The sequence below is a fragment of the Taudactylus pleione genome, unplaced genomic scaffold (genome assembly GCF_031769625.1).
Source record: "Taudactylus pleione unplaced genomic scaffold, aTauple2 ptg000110l, whole genome shotgun sequence".
Taxonomy (NCBI): Eukaryota; Metazoa; Chordata; class Amphibia; order Anura; family Myobatrachidae; genus Taudactylus; species Taudactylus pleione.
Genome location: NW_028284512.1, coordinates 427,591 through 450,950, shown reverse-complemented (window position 1 = coordinate 450,950; position 23,360 = coordinate 427,591). Strand labels below are relative to the sequence as shown.

Genomic DNA, 23,360 nt, shown 5'->3' with positions numbered 1-23,360 from the left:
ACTTTCTTCTTGGGCAGCAAAGTGGATATACTAAGTATCCTTGTCACATACAGTATGCTTATGGTATAGTCGAGCAAAACAAAAGCACTGGCAGCAAACCGTATGGCCTCCAAAAGAAGTTATAACTGTAGGAGAAGCCAACATCATTCATGAGCCCTTAATTGACAGGAAAAAACTCATACTGCCACCACTCCATATCAAACTGGGTTTAATGAAACCATTTGTAAAAGCATTGGACAAGTCAGGTGATTGTTTCACGTATATTTGTCGAACATTTCCATCTCTTAGTATTGAAAAATTAAAAGGCAGGAATTTTTGACGGCCCACAGATACGGAAACTGGTGAAGGATCCAAATTTTGCCTGAAAACTGAATCTGAAGCATGGCTGAGTTATGTGATTTTTAGGCAATCACAAGGCAGACAACTATCATGAATTAGTCCACAACATGCTAAAATGGTTCGAGAAAGTAGGTGCCAACATGAGTATTAAAGTAATTTTTTTGTACAGCCATTTAGATCACTTCCCGTCCAATATAGGAGATTTAAGCGAAGAACAGGGTGAATGGTTCCATCAGGATATTCAGGTAATGGAAGAAAGATATCAAGGAAGGTGGGATCGTCAGATGATGGACGATTACTGTTGGAGTCTGCAGAGGGACTGCCTGCAAAAAGAATACAAAAGAAAATCCTACAAAAAACGGTTCTCATAGCTTCCTAACACTTATGTATGTAATTATCCTGTGTCTTTTTATAACATTTTACGAATCACATTTAATCAGAATAAAAAATAAAAAATCTTTTTAACTATGTTTAATTACATTTTTCATAAATATTAATGCATATCTCAAAAACTAGAGCCAAATGAAAAATAAGCATGGCATATTCATGATCAGGAGCACAAAATTAATCAAAATCCACTCTTAAATCCCTGGCAACAGATTGACTGTTCCCCAGTGTAACCAGTGGCTGCTCCAGAGGTTGGGCTGCAGCACAGTCCAAAATTCAAATCGGGGAGCCACACCAACTGCCAGTGAGTCCTGGCTGGTGATGTTTGTCAGTATTTGGAATGGCAGTTGGTGTGACTCCCCTATTTGAAATTTGGACTGCGCTGCAGCCCCACCTCTGGAACCGCCACTGCTCAAAATTATATTTACTAAAGAGCTACATGTATGACATTTCAAGTTCATTAATAAGTGAATGAGACGCAAAGGTCTCACATTAGACAGGCAATGGCATTAAGTTTAAGTTGAAAACTTGCACCATATCGGAAATGATATGAATTCCTCCTATGTCCATGTAGGTCATGTTTTTACGAGATACATTTAGCACTAATACATTTATTTGGGGGAAGGAGAATGTACAGGCAATGAGCCTGATTCTGAGACATGGTGCGATTATGATTGCAGCTGCGAAAATATGCTAATGTTTGCAAAGATCACATGAGCATAAAGACGCCCACTGCTTCTTACCTGCGTGTGATGACACATACCTGTGTAAATATCGGTAACATTAACGCACATCGGCGCCCATCTTACCCTTGCAGCAGGTCTGACCTGCCGCAGCCTTGGAAGCTCTTCTGACATGCAGAGCTGCATATGCACTCACAGTGGCTAATTTATGCATGCCCATGTAACAGCGTAGAAATGGACAGGTACTCCTGCGTCTTTCTGACCACTCGCTGTTACCACCCCCAAACGCTGACTACCTGTCACTCACTTTGTGATGGATCCCTACGTGCATTTGTAATCGCAGTGGGATTGCTGCACATGTGCAGTGCGGCTTACAGGCATGTGCCATGGCAAGCAATTATTCTATTGCATATTCGCCTTTGTGTCCGTCTCGGAATCAGGTCCCATTTTTTTTCTGTTTGTGAAAATGGCTTCTGTTAGATGGAGCCACAGATAAGAAATAACAATGTTGCTGCACTGAGTAGAAAATCAGTTGAGAACATAAAGGAAATGAGCTGCGTCATGTCGTATTGACTCACACAGAAAAGTAAGAGTATAAAACAACTCATTACATAGACAAAGCCAACACACTCCATCGCTTCTCCTATAGTCCTCAGTCAACCTTCAGTACATTTTCCAAGCAACCAAAGCCAAAGTCTCTGTACTCATCTCACCATCTCTCCCTACAATCTGCCTCCTTGACCCTGTTCATTCCCAGCTTCTCCGCCTCATCTCCTTAACTGCCTGCCCACCTCTAGCTCACCTCTTCATTCTGCCTCTCAACATTGGCTCTTTTCCATCCTCCGTTAAACATGCACTTATATCACCAATTCCAAAAAAGCCATCTCTTAACCCAGCCTCTCTCTCCAACTACTACTCCATTTCTCTCCTCTCCTTTGCCCCCAATCTACTTGAGCAACTTGTGTACAAACACCTATCTCACGCTTTCCCCTCTCACTTCATTTGTGACTTCTGCAATGAGTCTTCCGTGCCCAACACTCAACTGAGACTGCACTCCAAAAAGTAATCAATGATCTACCAAAAGCAAAGTCTAAAATGTATTTCTCTATACACATCATGCTGGATCTATCTGCTGCTTTCTACACTGTTTATCACCCTCTTCCCTGCACACCCTTCATTTCACTGGCCTTTTTGACATGGTTCTTTCTTGGATCACTACCCACCTTCCAAACTGCCCCCTTATTCCCTCTACTTCTGCTACTATTCACACTGTCTTATGCACTCCCACGATCTGGTGGGGTTGCCAAGACTCTTCGTGTCTATTTCTCACTGTATCACTCTTCTCTTGGCAAACTAATTTGTTCATTCATCCTTTTTAACCCCTTCTCTAGGCTTGTGACACCCACATCTACTTCTTCCCATTCTCAACTGTCTCTTCTACCTTAAAAATACTGCCAGGATTCTCTTGGCAATATTTAATGTGCCCATGTCATGGGACCTTGGAGAGGTACCTTCAATTCAGTCTATCATTCAACCCAGGATTCCATCGAGCCAACCTTCAACTGTTAAGTTATCACTACTCTTGGGGACAACCAAGTACCGGTGAACATATTGGGTTCCATGGGAACAGAGATTGCTATAGGTTGAAGATCTTGTCAATATAAGTTCTAATAATAACTGATAGAAGAACAAGCACCAAATTGCACTCATATGCATATTATCACAAACCTATCAGACATTTTCTTTAAAAGGTGGCAAAATTACTGTCAGAAAATTGGCTGTGCATAGAAAAATAGCCACAATTTTACTTACAATATTGCCAGTTCTTAGAGGGTCCTAAAGATTTTATATATCTATTTGTAAATGTTACCTTTCAAATTTATTTAATGAATTGCAATATTGCAGCAATAGGTAATATTTTATCATCCTTCAGTCACAATCATTGTGGGAACAAGCCGTGCAACAGTGCAAAAAAGTTGCGATGTGCACAGTGATCAGCTCCAGCGAGGCGAGTGGGGAAATGTCACCTGAAGAGGGCATTAGCCAACACAGAAAATTTCCAAAAAGCTAACCATTTTAGAGCTTGATACATAGCTCATTTAATGCTGACGTCATTATCCTATGAGTGATCACTCAGCAGGAGATATCTCCAACTTAACTTGTTAAATACTAGTGAAACTTAGGGCTTGATGCAGAGGCGCATGCAGGTCGTGCGCGGATGCGATATCTTACGGAATTTCAAGTGAGAAAATATGCAAATGCCAGTTTAAGCATTTATCTTCTGTTCTTCCGTGCGCCAGACCAAGCAAACCCTGCGATGCCCACCTAGCATATCTGAGTAATACTGAAATACGTGCACTGGTGGTTCTAATCTCTCCACCATCGACGCACCATTGGTCACAACAAGAACTACTTGAGCAGCCCCTGTCTGGTGCAGAGTCTCCCTTAAAATTTTCTTAAAATATGACCACTGAGGCTGTGGTGCATGAAAGAGAACACAGCTGCACAGGGGCACTGAGACGGGGGAGGAGCAGGTACTAATTACATGGGCTCAGGCTTGATGGAGGGGCCCACTGTCCGCTCCCCTCTCTGTCAGCGGCAGCAGCCTGTGTCTCCCCAGCTCAGCACATGCTGCTCTTTGCGGCCCTGCAGCCCCTTGCCGAAACACGCACATGACACTCCCATCATACGCCCATGATACTCCCATAATACGCCCATCACACACCATTGAAGCCTCCTCTTTCTGAGATGACTTTAGGTCTCCACCCAGTCTGCTCCCTGAAATGCCCAGGGAACGCAGGTGCCGTCTCAAGTAATAGCGATGTTGTACGCAGCTGCATTTGCCATTCTACATCTTGGTTCATGCGAGCGGAGTAAGGCCTTTCAAGACATTTCAGTAGCAAAAAAGCTCAAGTGCACAAACATTGCCATTGTGTCTACCTTTAAACAGGTCCTTAGTTCTGTTCTTAAACAGGCGGGGAATATTTTTTATAAATATGTCCCAAAGATTTGATTTGGGATTTGTTTATCGTTTAAAGCATAAATTTAATGACATTAAATATATAAATAAAGTACAGTACATTCTTATGCAATAACCTTGACATTTCTGAATTCATTTGTATATCAAACTGTAGAATACATTTTGGAAAAAACAAACCATTAATGGAAGAACTATTGTAACTCAATCAGTTACTCTTATGCAAAACATCATCTCCAATATGATTTTCCTATTGTCACCGGAGAACCGGAATGCAAAAGTAGCTACATTTCGTGAACTCTAATAAAATTTAGTTCCCAATTTAATTTGCAGAACATTTAAAAAGACCTTCCCCAATATCTCACATTAAGCAGAAATTTAATGACATTAAATAAAGTGCAGTGCATTCTTATGCTATAACCTTGACATTTCTGTATTAATTTGTATGTCAAACTGTAGAATACATTTTGGAAAAAACAAACCATTAATGGAAGAACTATTATAACTCAATCAGTTACTCTTATGCAACACATCATCTCCTATATGGTTTTCCTATTGTCACCGGACAACGGTAATGCAAAGGTAGCTAGCTAAGTTTCGTGAACTGTAACAAATTTTAGTTCACAGTTTCATTTGCGGAACATTTAAAAAGACCTTCCTCAATATGTCACATTATATTTGTCACAGCAGATAAAGCCGAGAGAACAGCAATTGAGATGAAAAAAACGTTCACATGCTGAATGAGATGAGAGATCAACAAATACACAACAGGAACAGGTCTTAGGAAAGGTTATGTTTTATGCTTTATGAAATAAGCTGCTCTCCAATAGCCAGCTGGGAGTCTCTGTATAATAGCAGCTTCTGAGGAACCAAACTGTTCTTGTTTTATGTATCATTTACACCTGCAGCTCTGACCTACAGCAGGAGTGTTTATGTGTCATACATTTACATGCACCTACTTCTACAACCTCATCTTTCAGAGAGTAAGTAAGGCATATAGAAAACTCAGAGAGGCTCTATATGAACTGGGGGGGGGGGGAGGGGGCAAAATGCACCTAGCATTACATATGCACCTACTTATAATCCTTGGGCATAGAATGGGCAACACTCACCATCCAGATTATGGGACTGCCTCATGAAAACCATTAGTTGTTAGATCGCAGGTCCAAAAGGAAATGCACATAATGGTTATACAGGCGTGTCCTCTTGTATATAGCTGATGCGGCAAATCGTGCAACATATGGCGCGGGTCGCGCACCAACAACCGGGTGCGCGGGGTGCATTTGCACCTGGGATCCATGGGATTGCATGGTGTGAACGATGCCGCGACCTGGAGTACAGTGGCATACACATGTGCGTGGAAAATCGAATGGCGCGATGCGTGCGCACGTTTGCCATGAAAGCGGCAAAGATGGAAGAGAACACATCTGTAGAAAAATAATATATCACTTGAAAGCCCGGCATAATGATACTGTAAAACAGGGGCATCTTAAGAGAGGAAGGGGCCCGTGTGCATTCCCAGTCCGGGGCCCCCGTCCTCTCTCGCCGGCGGCCGGCAGCACACTGATGCAGCTGGCCGGCCACCGCAGCATCAGTAGATTCTGGGCACTAGAGTGTGCCGAGAGTCTACTGCGCATGTGCAGATTGCCGGGGAAATGAAGCGGCCGCCATTTTCTCAGCAATTACCTCACAGCGCATGTGCAAAATGCTGGAAAATGAGTAGCGCTGAGACACCCGATGCAGGACCTCGGAGAGGTAAGTTTTGGGTAATATGGGTGCAGGGCGTGAGGTGCAGGCCCCCCCTGGACCCTGGGGCACACCCTGCACCCATTATAGATAAGTCTCTGCTGTAAGACCATCTAACAAATTAATTCAACTTTTCCTTTTTATTTGATTTAAAAAAAACGCTAGTAAGAGACCCATTTACTCTGCTTGCCTTTATTAGTACATATTTGCCTATGAATTTCAGGGAAGTTCTAGGAAAGCAGGACCAAATCCTGCCCATTTCTCCATTGAAATGGTGGGGCATTATGCCATGATTCATGGGGAATTACATCATTACAGCTCTGCCCCCTGGGCCCTTCTGCAAAATGCTGCAAACCCCAGAAGTGTGTATGTTTTATTAATCATAAGGGAGGATATAGGGCAGGAATATTCAACTAATGGCCCACCAGCAGCTATGGAACTACAAATTGCAGCATGCCCTGCCACAGTTTTGCTATTAGGGCATGCACAAACTGTGGCAAGGCATGCTGGGGATATGTAGTTCCACAGCAGATGGAGGACTCCTGCCATTTTACCTACGCCGGGAGACCGGTGCCTGGCATCCCGATCGCGGGGGGGGGGGGGTTATGTTTAGGGCTCCAGGGGGGGACTTAGGGGTTAGGCCAGGGGAAGGGGGGGTTAGGGTTAGGCACCCCCAGGGGGACTTAGGTTAAGGCGGCAGGAAAGGGGGGGTTAGGTTTAGCCACTTAGTGGGGGGATCAGGGTTAGGCACTTGGGGGGAAGGTTATGGTTAGGCACCCCTAAGGAAGGGTTAGGGGGGGGAGGGATTAGGTTAGTTTATACTTACCTTAGGACGTCGGGATCTTCGCTCCTGCCGGGATGCTGCTGCCATGCGGCCGGCGGTATATCATACTGAATCCATCCCTGACATATGTACTGTATTTACTAAACGTGTAACTATTGTATGTTTGAATGCTTTCATGAAGTTAAATTGTGTCTAATTAAAGCCCTTGGAGGTTGAAAAAAGGCATCAATTGATAGCACATGTCAGATCTTTCTTGTGATCTCTGAAGATGTGTAATAATGAAACATTTTAGCAGGCAGATAAGGAGACCTTTGCAACATTAAATAAAACATAAATGTGCACACAGTGTACTGTACCAGGATGTTTGTCCAGACCGCTGGGAGGAATGATCCACTCACAGCAGAGCAGCAATGAGAGGGTGCTGCACCCACCTGCCACTGGTGTGTGCAGCAATGAAGGGGTATTATTTTCAAAGGGGAGGAGGAGGTTGTGAGCAGTTTAGAACATAAGAGGCAACAAGTGCACCCTCAGTAGTCGTGATATAAATATGATTCAACTAGGCCCCCTGGTGGCACAACTACACACCCGCACACCACATCCCGTTTCAATAACAAATATTGAAATAATGGGAACTTTTATGGAGGGTACATACGGTCAGATTTTCCGGAAGATATGAACGATAACAATTATAAAAATCGTTAGATCGTTGGCATGCATCGACGAACGATGCTCGGCACGATAATGATATCTGAAATCGACTGTGTTTGCAGACGATATCATTCATTTAAATACTGTCAGAAATCGTTCATCGTTCATGAGATCATTGGTAAAATCGTTCATCGTTGATCTAGCAAATCTGACCGTGTGCATGCACCATTATTCTCCTAAAATACTGTAAAGTTCCAATGTTCCATGTGTATGTTGTGTACAGTAATTCATAAAATCCAGGGACTTCACCAGTGTGGTTAAGTATAACACATTTTAAATATTCCATTTTCTATTACATTGATTTATCAAATATTAATGCAATATTAATGCACTTTGTCTACAAAATGCAACAAAACTGTGCAAAACTTCTTACTGAAAGTAGTGACCAAGTATTGGTTATAGTTATCTTTCAAGACAGTGTAAATAACTGGCCTCTTCGTGTGACACAAAATGTTGCTGAAACAGCACCATCTCCAAATATAGCCAATGCAGTGGTTGAAGCTTATATAGCTGCTTTGGGTTCCAGTGGTGAGGTGGGTCTGAAGATGCTGGTGAACCAGCTACACAGATTTCAGAGCCAGAATATGCACAGTGTATAAACTTTCAGTTCCAGATCGGAGCATCTGACCCAATCCACAGCCCTTGCTACTCAAGTATTTCCAGATATCCCACATTCCATGTAGACACCAATATGTCAGATCACATCATCTTGGCTACATCTTATATATAACAGAGAGTAGACCTTAAAGTAAACAGATCTGTCCTTGCTTTGATACAGACAGCTCCGATTCCTCAAGATCAACCTCGGTCTCTGTTATCTCTGCCTCCTCGCTAATGCCAGTTCTCAGCTAAGCCTAAAATTGATGCTGCTGAGAATCTCTATTTGCTGATGATCTGAGTCACATTCTATTCTTCTATAAGGGCATTTTGGTCAGATGGAGCTCACCATGGCTATGATATCATAAGAGTTCTCACATAGCCCTAAACTACAGGCCAGCCTAATTGTTCTATAGGCAGGAACACTTGATGGATCCACTGCTGGCATAAAGTACTTTCACTTTTTCCTCGAATGATTCACATCTATTAATCAAGAAGACCAAAAACAAAGTGCATCAAGGTGATGGACTGTGATGGTGGCGATATCAAACAAATTGGAGCTCATGCATAGCTCCTATGTTGGCCCAGATTAGTCTTCTGGCTAGTGGCTAGTGTATTCAGATACCATGTGGTAACATTGCTGGGTAATCCTTTACATATAAAAATGGCGCTTCCTCTGCTTTTCTTATTAGCGTGGGCCTGAACCCCTTTGGGAGTCACTACATAGAGTTTGAGAGATAAGACAGTGTCATATTTTTTGCCATCTTGAAATCTATACTGTAATTGTTCAATAAACCGGAGCTTAGTTTAAACAGAACATCACTGTATGGAATCCTTCCATTATTAGGTGACATCCAGCCCTCCCATGACAAAGAGCCTGGACCCTGAGATGCCCCAAATCAACAGATGTCGGGACTTCTTGGGAAAAATTTGGAGTTAATTACAGAGATTTTAATGGCTCCTCTATATGTACATACAGTATTTATAATATATATTATAGGCAAGAAAGGTGTTATCAGTGTCAGAACCCTATTTTTCTAATTTCCTAACCAGGAGCTAACCTCATTTGTTTTCGCCAATTCACTGAACATGAGCAAAGCCTCAGCCGCGGCCAGAGCAAATATTAGGTTCTTGTGAACAGTTGTCCTCTCTGATTTGGGAACACTGAAATAAAAGAAGATTTGGAGGCAATTAAAAGAAAAAAATAAAGAAAACAAACATAGGAAACACATACAGCAATCAGGCGAATAATCGTAGTCAAAAACATAGTAATGTATATATTCTTTTTCATAGCCAGCAGAATATGTGTATAAAGATTATTATTATTATTATTATTATTATTATTACTATTTATATATCAACAACATGTTATAGAGAGCTGTACAAACAGGACTTAATTTTGAATCTTAGTGTTCATTCTAGCACCCTGCACCTGTTAAAACCTGTGCAGTTGCTCTATCCTGCCTGGGGTGTCGCTCTCTACTCTGGTGATTCTAGCACACTGTGGTCTGTATCTCAGCAGGTTGTTGCATTAGCTGATTGTGCTAGAAGCACCACAGCAGAGAGTGACACCCCAGGGCAGGGTAGAGGAACTGCATGGGTTCTGAAGTAAGGTGCAGGGTGCTAGAATTAAGACTAAGGGCCTGATTCAGACCCACTCGCGATTGCACAGCACTCGCAAGCGGGTCGATGGCCGGGCACTTCATTTGCTCGGGACTCGCAGCAAAACGGGATGGGTGTCGATGTTGATCGACAGCTCGTCCCGTTTTGTAGGCGGGTTGGGGAGGGTGGCTGCATAATATTTGTGGTTGGTTGAGGGCGAGTGCAAATGCACAATCATGATGGTAACACTAATGTAGATCACTGGCTCTAGGAACCACTACTAATTTAAAGTTTCCCAAACTCCGTAATTACAGTCCAGGTTTTAAGAATATTCATGGTCAAGTCCAGATGGTTAATTCAAATTGACTGAGGTACTAATTAAGTCACCTATGCTCAATCATGGATATCCTTAAAACCTGGACTGCAATGGCAGAGTTTGAAAACCTCTGATTTTGCTCATTACAAATGCACCGTTGTCGCGGATAGATGCTTTCTTTGTTGTTCGTGCATATATTAGTTTTTCTGTGTGCTTGTTTTATCAACACACATCTTGTTTTTTCGATGAAGAATGGAACCTGCTGTACTAGAGTGGTTTTTGGACTATAATTTAAGCACAATAGGCAAGGTGTAATTCATAAGCAAAACAAATCGTAAACTTCATGGGAGCGGAAGAGTATGTAACATATGTCTGACGTAAGCTGGGTGCATAGTTTACCAATATAGTTGCAACTTTGCAATTTTACACAAACAATTGCAACTTTTTTTAATTAATACAATTTATGCCTGTGACATGGGTGGAATGGCTGCCAACTCTGCATCAGTACCCTAAAACGTTGTAATGGAATAGGATGGATCTCCGGCAGCCTCCGTACACATCATCCTTATTAGAGCCACCATTGTGCTTTAGTTCCTTTTGTTTTGTCACATAACATTGTACAAGTCTGATGTACTGGTACAATGATCACAATATTATTAGAGCTGCAACAAAGTGAGTACTTACCCAACAACGAGGAAGAGAATAAAAGTGACAACGAGGGCGCACAGTGATACTCCACAGCCGATAAACGTCAAGGTTCTCAGCATCCACTCTTCTTCCATAGTTCTCTGCACAGAAATAAAATGTTTAACAGCACGTCCGAGGCTTCAGAAAAACCTAACTGTAAACAATCCACAACTCTTCTCAGATCACGCCAATGCATTGTTCAGTAAAAGTACAATATGTGCATTGGAGAATAGAACAGCAGTTTCTTTAACAATACAACTAGCCTTACTATATGGATATATATTTTTATATATTTGTCATGGTAGATTGATATTCCATTCTTTCTAACAATACATTGCTTGCAAGAGGTTGATAGATCAATTGTTGCTTTTGGGTATACATTTTATTCACAGAATAAAGGAACAAGGTACAGAGACATACAGTACAATACACAAAGATATGACTTCCCTAAACTGAACAGAGGTGACATCAGACACCGGCTAGGGAGCAGCTATCGTCTCCATTTATCCAAGTCTCTGAAATTGAATGCCTGTTCTGCTGGATCATTCTCAAACCAATCATGACAAGTTCTATTCAGAATATTGTATGTATTTAGCTTTGTATATTAAAATATGTGCTTTTAAAATACTACACCACTAACGTTTACCGGGGTCTCTACCAATTACAGATAATATTCTTTGGAATTATAGTTCTGAAGCACCAAGCTATATACTTTTATATATTGTATGTATTTTTGACAATTTATTTATTATAAAAACATACATGTACAGCATAAATCCATCCACTCTGTAATAAGGTAGCTGCCTAGTGCCATGGGCTGCATCCTAGCCCCATTTACAGAGACAAACACTGTAGGGCAGAGGTTCCCAAACGCGGTCCTCAAGGCTCCCCAACAGTTCAGGTTTTAGAGAAATCCATGACTGAGCATAGGTGACTTAATTAGTACCTTAAGCTGGGTACACACGGTACGATCTGCACAACCAACGATATCGCTGAACAATTTCCCTTGAACTTTCTGTAGTGCAGGACAAACTATATTGGGTGTACACACTGACAGATATCTATGATAGATATCTTTCAGTGAAGTCATCCTGCCACATCTCTGAACATGCAAATCGTGATGAAATCGTCCAAGTTGGCCTGCATGTACGGACGACCATAGATATCGTTATCGTCCATGCGGGAACGCGCATCATTGGGCGTTCGTTGGTCGTTTGCTGCATAAAAATGAGCAATATGAACGAGTTATCATTCATATCGTTCATAGATATCGCACCGTGTGTACGCACCTGTAGTCAGTTTGTTGGGGAGCCCTGAGGACCGCGTTTGGAAACCTCTGCTGTGTGGTGTATTTTATATGGTACATGTAAAACTCATTTAAATGCTCTGTTCTCAGTTCCCCTGAGGAGTAGAGATGAGCAAGTCCGGTTTCCCGAGACGCAGACCCACCCGAACTTTGCAATTCAGAGTCAGATCCAAGACTAAAACAAGGCTGTCGGATTCTCGCGAGTTTTGAATTCTATAAAGGTCCCGGTGATCATTGCTGTTTTCACTCCGGCTTTAGAGAGCGTGCAGAACAGACGTGATCTGTCTGTGTTGCTGTTGTTCAAGGGTGCAGTGTTGTTGGGCTGGGGGTCTGTGCTGCTGTTGTTCAAGGGTGCAGTGTTGTCGGGCTGGAGGTCTGTGCTGCTGTTGTTCAGAGGTGCAGTGTTGTCTGGCTGGGGATGCAGTACATAAAGGGGTGCTGCTGTGTTGTCCATACAGGGGCTGGGCCTGCAGTACATAAAGGGGTGCTGCTGTGTTGATCTGTCCATCAAGGGGCTAGGGCTACAGAACATAAAGGGGTGTTCTGTCAATCCAGGGGTGCTCTTCTCCAGTGTTAAAAAAATTTAAGTTAAATAAAATCATTCCACAAAAAAAAAGATCTGTTTTGCTTTTTTTGTGTGTGTGCTACTGCAGCTAGTAGCTACACTATTATTGTCTGGTGACACTGCTGGCCAGACCGCAGTTTATCATCCACGTATTTGTGACTCTGCAGGTGGTCCATCCGCATGCCACAGGGGTGCTTTGTTGTCCATAAATGGGTGCTGTGTTGTTCATCAAGGGACTGCTGCCAGGTTGGGAATTGCTTTTCTAGTGAAGTGGAATCTAGGTTGGAAATTGCTTTTCTAGTGAAGTGGAATCTAGATGGGATTTGGTGCAACTGGGTGACTGCTGTCATACTTGCTCCCCCTTGCAAAGGATTGTTTAACAGTCAATTGTTTTTTAAAGTACTACTAGTAGTCTTCCTGGTCCCCTTCTGGGATGAAAATCCACTCCCAGCAACAGCAGGCATAGCACTCAAGGATTCTTCTTGGGCAAGGACTGGTGTGAATGATTTAAATATTTTTTGTAAATCTCTTCCCTCCTCCGTCACAAATTTGCTTCGAGAAAATTTTTTTTTATAAAATTTACTACCAATCAACCCTTCATTTCCCTGCCTTCCACTACATACATACTCCATCTTCCTCAGGCCTCTTGCTTAATGAAAACATATGTTTTCTTATGTGCCATATTGGAAGTTGAACTGCCACATGTTTGTGCCGCCCACTGCTGCCGCTTAGCTTAGTCAGCCAGCTAGCTTGGTGCAAATTTTGGGCCTAAACCAGATGAAAACAATACTGAGACCTGTGAGGTGGTCAAAATTGACTGGAAACAAGTGGAAATAAATGTTATTAAGGTTAATAATACTGTAGGAACAAAACAAATGCCCAAATGATGTGATTTTATCAGATTTGATACATTTTTGAAAAAAAATACAGCCCCAAAACCAAAACACGCAAGGGCAGTTTTAGCAAAACCAAATCCAGATCCAAAACACGAAAAAGATACAGATCCAAAACCAAAACACGGGGGTCGGCACACATCCCTACCGAGGAGTGGGGATAATTAAGGCACAAAGTGAAGGGGAGAGTACCGCTGCACTGCTATGTATTTCGAGTGCAGGATTTGATTACATGCAAGCTGCCATTGATAACTCTCAGTCTATTCATTATTACTTAATTTCTACAAAAGCAGGTGAAAATTTGCATTTTCACCTGCTTTTGTAGTAATTACGTTTTCTGGCCTTTCATCAAAAAGGTAAAGCTGCTTACCCTTCTTTCCCAATGTGGCCCGCTGCCCCCATATACTAGTATGGGGAAAGAAATTCGTCAAGCTCCAAAAATACAATATTTTCAGACCTTGACTGCGGGAGCATTCGTCCGTTTACAATGATGCACCATTTGGGCAATATTACAATGTTTAGATACAAATAGTTTTGCCATTGTTGCCCTTTAATAAAAATCAATTTGCTGTTCTGGGGAGAATAATGTATGCCTACATATTTTTATGCTGTCAATTATTTTTTTTTTAAATGATATCCTATTTATGAATTCAGTATATTTTTACTCAGCGTAACCTTCATTACCTGGACATCATAAACTTGCAATAGGACAGCAAAAGTGGTGGTGTGATTACAGAAACAAACGGTTGCATCATTGAGGGCATTCTTCATGTAACATCCGGCAGTAGACCAGCTGCCTCCATTTTCTGGCCTAGAAAATACAGTACAGTATTATTTATAGAATGCAGAAGGGCTTTGAATTCATTCCAAAAATTATGCAATACTATATATATAGAATAATTTTGAAAACAAAGGGGCTCAGGTGGAGTTGGACATGCATGTGTTAAAAAATGTACACACAGGGAGATTTGACCACATTTCCGGGTGCCATCCGATTTTCGGGAGCTGCTGTTCTGGGGGAGTAGGCAAGTATGATGAAGAATATGCACACTTGGGGGTCTAGTTACTAAGCAGTGTTAGGAGACAGAGTGAAAAGTGATAAGTCTGTGATAAGGTGCCAGCCAATCAGCTCCCAACTGTCATCTCACAGGCTGTGTTTGAAAAATGACAGTTGGGAGCTGATTGGCTGGCACCTTATCACAGACTTATCACTTTTCATTCTGTCTCCTAACACTGCTTAGTAACTAGACCCCTTGGAGTCATATGCAGGCTTGGAAGCCACAATGGATTCTCGGCCTACTCAGACACCCACTGACAGCGGCCCTATTCCTTTGAGGCACAAATGAACATGTTTAGATTGTAAGCTCCCAGTATAGTTAAAGGGGTGAAGTCATAACCTGGCCCTTGAGGTTTCCAGTTAGAGGACTGGGAGTCGGGGTGACTAGGTGGGGAGGCAGCAGTAGACGAGGAGGAAGCAAATACGATTTCCTCATCGGCTAATTTTGGGTGTTGACAAGACCTGACCAGAGGCACGGAGACTAACTCATTGGTGTTTTCACCAGTGACCCCTCCAAATGGGCTGCGGGTTTATCTGCGCCCGAAGATCAGGTAGCGGCCCCCTGGACAGGGACCCAGGAATTGGCAACTGACAGGTAGGTAAGGAAGACAACGGAGTGGTTGGATATTATCATTAGGGTATATCGATAGTACCCCATGATGAGTATCACTGGAGTATATCGGTAGTGACCAATGTTGAATATCACTGGAGAATATCGATAGTGACTGATGTTGAATATCGATAGTGACTGATGCTGAAAATCACTGGAGAATATCGGTATTGACTGATGTTGAATATCACTGAGTGACTGATGTTAAATATCACTGAAGAATATCATTAGTGACTGATGCTGAATAACAATGGAGAATATCAGAGAGACTGGTGGGGTGCACTGAGGAAACAACAGCGTGGAACCTGGAACAGCGATCCAAAACTAGCAGCTATTGGAGAAGAGAAGTTGTTTAGGCAACTTCCTGTTTCCTGGAGTCCATCTTTATACCCTTAGGTAGCTGTCCATTGGACGAGAGAGTCAGCTGAGAGATGGCCTGGGTACCATTGGTGGAGGGTCCGTCAGGTGAGACAGACAATATGGACCGCCGCCGTGGGAACTCCGATATGGAGAATTGTGTGGAAGTCAACAGGGCCCTGGGGATAATACTCAGCCGCACCTGGCGTCTGACCTCGTGGCTAGTCAAGGGAAGCCAGGCGCCACGGTGAGTAACGGCCGATCCCAGGCTGAATCCTGACAGGTGCCTTTTGCACAACCCATATTTGTATGAATGCATAAACCATCAATTAAAATATAAAAATGATAGTTATAATTAAAATGATAACACATTAATAACAAAGGGTCTCATTCAGACTCTGTCACAAGCGCCGATGCACTCGCAACCGGGTCGATGGTCCCCACAGAGCATGCGCACGACGGAGCCGGCTCTGTCGTGTGCATGCGCGAGACCCGGCTAGCGACGGGCGCTCCATTGCTAGGGGTCTCGTAGCAGACGGGGCGAGCTGTCGATGTTGAGTGACAGCTGGCCCCGTTTGCTGGGCGGGCCAGGGGCTTGCCGTTTGTGGGCGGCCCCACTGACATCATTGATGATGTCAGTGGGGAACTTCCTACTCAAACAGAGCAGGAAGTTCCCTGGGGCTTACGAGAGCCCAACCTTAGGGTCTGGTCGTAAGCCCCGATGGTCGCGATGGTGATTACCATCGCGACCATCACCCTGGTCGGTCGCTAGAGCTGAGGGTGGTAACCCACAGCCTAGCGATTGACCAGAAGGCGGCACTTAAAAAAGTAAGTGGCCGCCCTCATTCAGAGCGATCGCTTGCAGCAAGCGATCGACTCTGAATGAGGTCCAAAGTGCCCTGACAGTAACAACTGAAGCTTCAGTAAGTAGTATTTCACTCACCTGATGCTGAGATCCCAAAAGACACAGACTGGAATGTGTTCGAGCTTGTCTGATTCATGCTGCCAAGCAACATAGAGAGGAATTAGTTACCTTAATACTGACATTCAAATACCAAACTGTTGCCATCATATAATAAAACCATGAAATCCCGCATTACACAAGCTATTTAAAGAAACAAAATACAAATTTTTGTGAAATCTGCTGAGGACAATGGGTTTGATTCAGCAAGGAACGCAGTTGCTAATACTGTACACACACAGGGCCTGATTCAGAGCAGAACGCTCTGAATCAGGGCCGTCCCAGCTACATTTGGAGCGGCCTCCTGGCCGCTCGCATAGCTGTGGGTGACCACCCACAGCTTATGCGAGCGGCCAAAAAGATGGTCGCGATGGTCAAAGACCATCGCAACCATCGGGCTTGCGAAGAGACCCTGCGGTAGGGTCTCGCTTCCGCAAGCCCGGGAGTGATTTTGGCTCTATCAGAGCCAAAATCACTCCCACTGACATCATTACTGATGTCAGTGGGGCCAGACTCAGACGGTAGGCGTTCCCATGGGAACGCCTCCGTCTGGCAGTCACGCCCCCGGCACGCCCACCAAAGGGGGCGTGCTGTCAATCAACATCGACAGCACGCCCCCTTTGGTGCGAGACACGGAGCGACGGAGAGACAATCGCTATCCGGGTCTCGCGCATGCGCACGACGGAGCTCCCTCCGTCGTGCGCATGCGCAGTGGGGCAACATCGACCCGTTTGCGAGCGTCCTTTGCTCGCGAACGGGTCTGAATGACCCCCACAATCGGCTGATTGTTGCATACTGTGCATGCGTATGGATTGTATGGATTGCAGCACGCGTGCGCGAACTCACCATTGCGATTGGGACTGCGATCGCAGTGACTACGCAGACCCATCGCAGAGTGATTGGCAGGAAGTGGTGACGGGGTGGGGGGGGGGTAGACTGAACGCAGGCATGCCAGTTCTTTTCAACGTTGTTGCAGGGGCGTGCATAAATTATCCACTGCGATGCCCTATGCAGCCTGAGGAAACATAGCGTGCGCTGAAGTTAGCAATTTCTGAGTAAAGTCAGAGCTTGTGCGCGAGGCTGTGATGGTACTCGATTGTCCCGATGGTTTCGCAGTCTTGCTAAACATTACAGATGTGTGTAAAATAAACTGGGCGTCCTTATGCAGTGCTGCGGAGGCATAGCGATACAATGAATTAGCATACTATCGCAGTTGAACTGCATGTTTAATCGCTATTGCATTCGCAAGGAAAAATTGTTCACAAACAACGTTTCAGAATATATAGACCCTGATTCAGAGCCGGACGCTCTGACCGGAGCGCTCGCTCTGAATCAGGGCCCACCTCCATTAATATGGAGCGTCCTCCTGGACGCTCGTATAGCTGTGGGTCACCACCCACAGCATATACGAGCGTGCAAAATGATGGTCGCGATGGTCTTGACCATCGCGACCATCGGAACTGCGAGTAAAAGCCTGCGGTTGGGTTTCTCAACCGCAAGGCCAGGAGTGATTTTGGCTCTATCAGAGCCAAAATCACTCCCACTGACATCACTAGTGATGTCAGTGGGGCCGGCTTCAGACGGTAAGCGTTCCCTTGGGAACGCCTCCGTCTGGCAGGCACGCCCTCGGCACGCCCACCAAAGGGGGCGTGCTGTCAGTCACCATCGACAGCACGCCCCCTTTGATGAGACACTCCGAGCGAAGGAAAGTCCTTCGCTCGTCGGGTCTCGCGCATGTGCAGGACGGAGCTCCCTCCGTCGTGCGCATGCGCAGTGGGGACCATCGACCCACTTGCGAGCGTACTGCCGCTCGTGAGTGGGTCTGAATGACCCCCATAGTTAGGAGACAAAGAAAGTTCCTACATCATAATAAAACAGGCTGTGGCAGCAGGACTAAGGTGGCAAATACATTGAATAGTTAAAGCATCAATGAACTATAGAGAAGATAATGTTTGTGTAAGGTAGTATAGAATCCAGAAGAACGATAAAAGTGGATGGGTGGAGGGATATGTAGTGTAGCAAATTGTACGCTGGGTACTGTGTTTGTTTTACATTAAACTAATATTTTACGTCAATTTGAAGAAAAGAAAAGAAATAAACCAGTACGTGTTTAGAGCAGGGGTAGGCAACTACAGATCCCAGCATGCCTTGCCACAGTTTTAGCATGCCCTGACAGCAAAACTGTGGCAGGGCATGCTGGGATATGTAGTTCCACAGCAACTGGAGGGCTGTTTATTGCCCATCCCTGGTTTAGACGGCTACCAGGGTTTATTTAATGAGCTGCGATTTGTCAAAATTGGAGAATTGTTTTGCCTTTAATAAAAGTGACGCATAAAAATCCTAACCCCTGTTGTCTTGCTACTGCTTCACCCATGTTATATAGTACTGGCCTTCCTTTAGGTACCAATTCATACAGCAAAAGGGTTAGCGACCAACTTGTTTAAAGAACGCATGGCATGTACAACACATTTGTGCTATGTTATAACCTGTGCATTAATACTCACTTGTATAGCATTTTTGTGCCACAGATTATATTGCACAGATGTGCTGATTTCTTTCTCCCCACCTAATAAGGTAGAAGATATAACAGCTGATCCCAGGTAGGTGCCCACGTACCTACTACAAGACAAAAATGATATAGATCTGATAAATAAATGCACAGAGGGAGAGTTATCAAAACTTGGAAATAAAGTGGATAGAGAGAACGTTCAGCTTTTATCTGTCATTTTTACAGGCTGTCTTTGAAAAATTACAGGAGCTGATCGGTTGGCACCTTATCTCTTTTCTAGTCTTAGGCCGGGATGTACTAAGGTTTCAGTGACCAGTCCGCCAGTCACCGCAACCTTACTGAACACATATGTACTAACATATGCGATTAGTATCGCAAAGGGCAGCTCTTGCGATAAGAGCTGCCCTTTGCGAAGCAGCCCACGCCGGGTGATGGGGTCTCCTTGGGACACCGCCCCCTCCGAGCCCCGGGAGCTTCCTGCTGGTCACATGTGCAGGAAGCCCCGGGCTCCTCTTCCTCCCTGCACCCGGAAGAAGATTAGGAGGAGGTGGTGGCGGAGGTACCAGGAGCAGCGCGGGCTGGCAACCATGGACAGCAGGTGAGTGGGGGCTAGCACAGGGCAACGGCAGGGTGGCGGCGAATCGTTGGGAGCAGAGTGCGGTAAGAAGCCCATAGGCTTCTATAGGGTAACGCCAGGTTTTTCTGGCATTACCCTCTGCACCAATAAAAGTGCGGCCGGGCCTTAGTACATATGGAAATTCGGTAAAAACCCCGAAAACTGGGTTTTTACCGCATTTTTCCTTTAGTACATCTCGGTCTTAGTACATCTACTTCATAGGCCCAAATGTAATAGCCTGCAATCTACAGGCAACAGGTTGGTTTTTCCTTAAAACTAATTACCTCTTTAAACCTATCGGCTATAGCGTCAAAATCGCACTGGTTCGCCCAATCCGCAGGCCATAGCACTGATCATCAGCTGAGCTGAATGGCCTGTAATCACCCGCTTACTGTATCTAATCTTTGTAACACATTTTTATGATGCAGATTTTCTTGAGCTCTCTATATAGAATAGCTTGAGTTCCAATAGGCAATATTGCCGCCTGAACATTGGTGGGTAGGAGGAATGCCAGGCGCACAAATACCTAGGAACATGCAGATAATGGGGCAATTTAAGTGCCAGAAGGCAATAACACCAAACTAATTTCATGTTTACAGGAATGCTTCAATTCCATTCAAATTAAATTTGTTGTCCAATGATATATACTTTATATACAGGTAAAAGAGATAAAATAAACATTTGTATTGTGTATAGTGCTTCATATTGCTGCAATCAAGCAATTTATTTATCCAGTGACTAGGGATGGTGTAAAGTATATGACAGAATTATGGCAACTTACTATGAGCAAGTAAAGTCATCCTGGAAAAACAATCTAATCTCATCGTTTAGGCTGTGTCCCATGATACTTACTTTGCAAATATATTAATGGTCATTTAGGGGAATCGCTATGTAATGCCGGCAGCTATTCGGTTCAAATACCGATGGTTCGAAATCCTGACTGGGTGTGGTAAGTACCCTCAGAGCCGTAACTAGACTTTTTGGTGCCCTGTGCCAGAAAGAGCATTGGCGCCCCCCTCATTTTTCAAAGGGACATGATGCACCCAAAAAAGGGGAATGGCCTCATGGGGAAGGACCAGGGAAGAGATAGGAGAGGCCAGGAGATGCTGGGGATGAAATAAGAGGAAGCTACAAGTGAGAATGATAATAAACAGAAATTTGACAGGCCCAATCAACGCCCCCTGACCTGTAGTGCCCTGTGCGATGGCACCGGCCGCACTATCCTAGCTACGGCCCTATGTACCCTAACCCTCCCCTCACCCTACCGTAACCCTCCCTTAGTGGTGCCTAACCCTATTCTCCCCCCTTAGTGCCTAACCCTAACCATCCCCGGTTGGTGCCTAAAGCTTTCCTCCCCTTCCCACACCCTAACCTAACCCACTCGGGTGGTGCCTAACCCTAAGTCCCCCTGGGGGTTCCTAAAGTTAATCTTCCCCACTGTGGCTAGAACCTAAGACACCCGGCTAACCTTCGTTCGGTATGCCGGGTGTTGGCATTTCGTTGTGGGGCTAATTATAGGCGTCAGGATTTTGACGGCTATCTTTAGTCCCTTGTCAGGCTTCCAGTGTCGGGATTTCGGCGGCCGGGATAGCGGCCACCAGTGTCCTGACTACATCCCAATTTAGGAGTATATATTAGCGAGGACAGGCTTCCTGTGAAGAGACGCCAGTTATCATGTGAGAAACAGGAACAAGTAAAGAAAGCACAATGGCTCTGATTCAGATTGGCCGCATTACGTGATGAGAAATTAATGCCAATATGTTGCTGTAATCAGTTAGCCAGATCTGTGCCTCTGTACCACCCCCATACATCACCTCATAAATGTATCTGTCATCACTATCAGTGCCAACTTGTACCAGCCCTGTCCCTTGTGCAAGCTCTGAAATCAGACAAATCTCTGCCTACGCACAACACTGAGTAGCCCACAATTCCGTCTGCATGCTTACAGCATGCTTATCCTACATGTGAGCGCCCAGTTACAGCCACATGTGGAGTTGCATCTGAGATGTGTGAGGCTCTGGATGGTCCATATTTGCTCTCAGTTGCGTATGCAGGCCAGTGATAGAAATTGCTAAACAAGTGGAATAGTTGTAAGTGTCATGCTGAACAGCCGCTGCCACCTGGTCACCTTAACCAATTCCACTTGCTCTGGTGACCTGTGGGCACATGATGTGAGCGCTTCCTCTGCACAACGCGAGGAGGTCACAGTCACTGCATTCTAGTGAAAGCCAGAGGAGAAAAGTGCGTTGTACTACCTCTCTGATATATAAGGGAATATGTGGGCTACCTGATGGCATTTAATAGTCATGCATAGGTGTCATATGGCATATACGGTGCATGTGGAGAAGTTTGATGACATTATATGGGCATATGGAGGAGTATTATAGCAAAAAAAGGGCATGTGAGGGTATAATGGCATATATTTGTAGGATATCTTATGGTATTTAAGGTGCATGTGGGGGTGGAATGATGGCATATAAGAGTCATGAGAAGGGGACACATGGCATATAAAGGACATGAGGATGGGTCTGATGCCATATAAGGTACATATGGACACATGGAGGGAATTGATGGCATATAAGGTGCATGTGGATGGGTATGATAACATATATATGGGCATATGGAGGGGTCTGAGGGCATAAAAAGGGCATATGGATGGGTCTGATATAAGAGATATGTTAAGGCATTTGCTGGCATATAAGGAGCATGAGGAGGAGCTGATGGCATAAAGGAACATGCAGTGGGGTCTGACAGCATAAAAGGGGCATGTGGAGTTGTCTGGTGGCATAAAAGGGAAGCGATATGTGGAGGTACAGTATCTGCAGGCACATAAGGAGCATGTGGAGGGGCTTGTGCTGTCATGACATTAGGAAGAGGGACCGAGGCTGCCACTAAGTCCAAAAAGCTAAGCTTCCAACATATTCTAAGGATGTGCATGGTTACTGTTGGGTGGATTTGCAAGCTGCAGAGTGCCACTCCAGGCACCCTGGCGCTCTGGGCTGTGGCGCTACTCGTACTGCCCTAGTTATGGCCCTGTACGCTGGTGTGCATGTTCATTTGGCTACATTAATATTTTTAGTGTTTGTAAATGCCAGAATCAAGCAATTCTGCACAGGCTGGTAGCTGGTATTCTGGGCTCCACAGAGCGATTGGGCAAATCTTTTTAATACAGCACCTTCAAATTATAGAGATTTGATCATTGACATCAGTTCCTGTAGCTTATAATCAATATTCCCTACCACACATACATGGCAACCTGCTGTAAGTAGCACTGCTGCAGTGCCTCCCGAAGCATCCAAGGGACCCTGCCCCTCAATCCGGTGCAAATCCAGGAGGGGGCACAATCAGTGTGCCTGCTACCCCCCACAGGCAGAGGAGAGAAGACTGCTGCTCAGCACTGCCAGCAGTCTCCCTGGACTCCCACTGAAGCCCAGCACACAGCACCGTGTGCTGGGCTGCTGACAGGTATGAGGGAGGGGGGGCGGCTTCAGAGCCGGGCCCACACCGGGCCTTTCCAACAAACATGGGCTTGGGTAATTAGTACCCTCTCCACCCCTCTCTCGGCGCCCCTGCTGACGAGCTGCCCAGAGTGCGGCAGTGTTCTTATTCCTTAGAGCCGTCTGCCTTCCCCCTCAGCGTGATGTCACGACTTCACGGTTT

General features: G+C 44.7%; 1 protein-coding gene across 6 annotated transcripts in view; it reads right to left on the bottom strand.

The window, feature by feature from the left end:
• The window catches only part of ADGRD2 (adhesion G protein-coupled receptor D2), a 374,363-nt gene that overhangs the window by 233,117 nt on the left and 117,886 nt on the right, over positions 1 to 23,360 (bottom strand). For all 6 annotated transcript variants that reach the window (XM_088471096.1, XM_088471093.1, XM_088471092.1 and 3 more), the window contains exons 13-17: positions 19,080 to 19,194; positions 16,558 to 16,616; positions 14,275 to 14,401; positions 10,824 to 10,927; positions 9,283 to 9,385 (exon numbers count right to left, since the gene is read on the bottom strand). In XM_088471096.1, the coding sequence (XP_088327222.1) occupies positions 9,283 to 9,385; positions 10,824 to 10,927; positions 14,275 to 14,401; positions 16,558 to 16,616; positions 19,080 to 19,194 (508 nt within the window). The remainder of the gene's footprint in view (positions 1 to 9,282; positions 9,386 to 10,823; positions 10,928 to 14,274; positions 14,402 to 16,557; positions 16,617 to 19,079; positions 19,195 to 23,360) is intronic.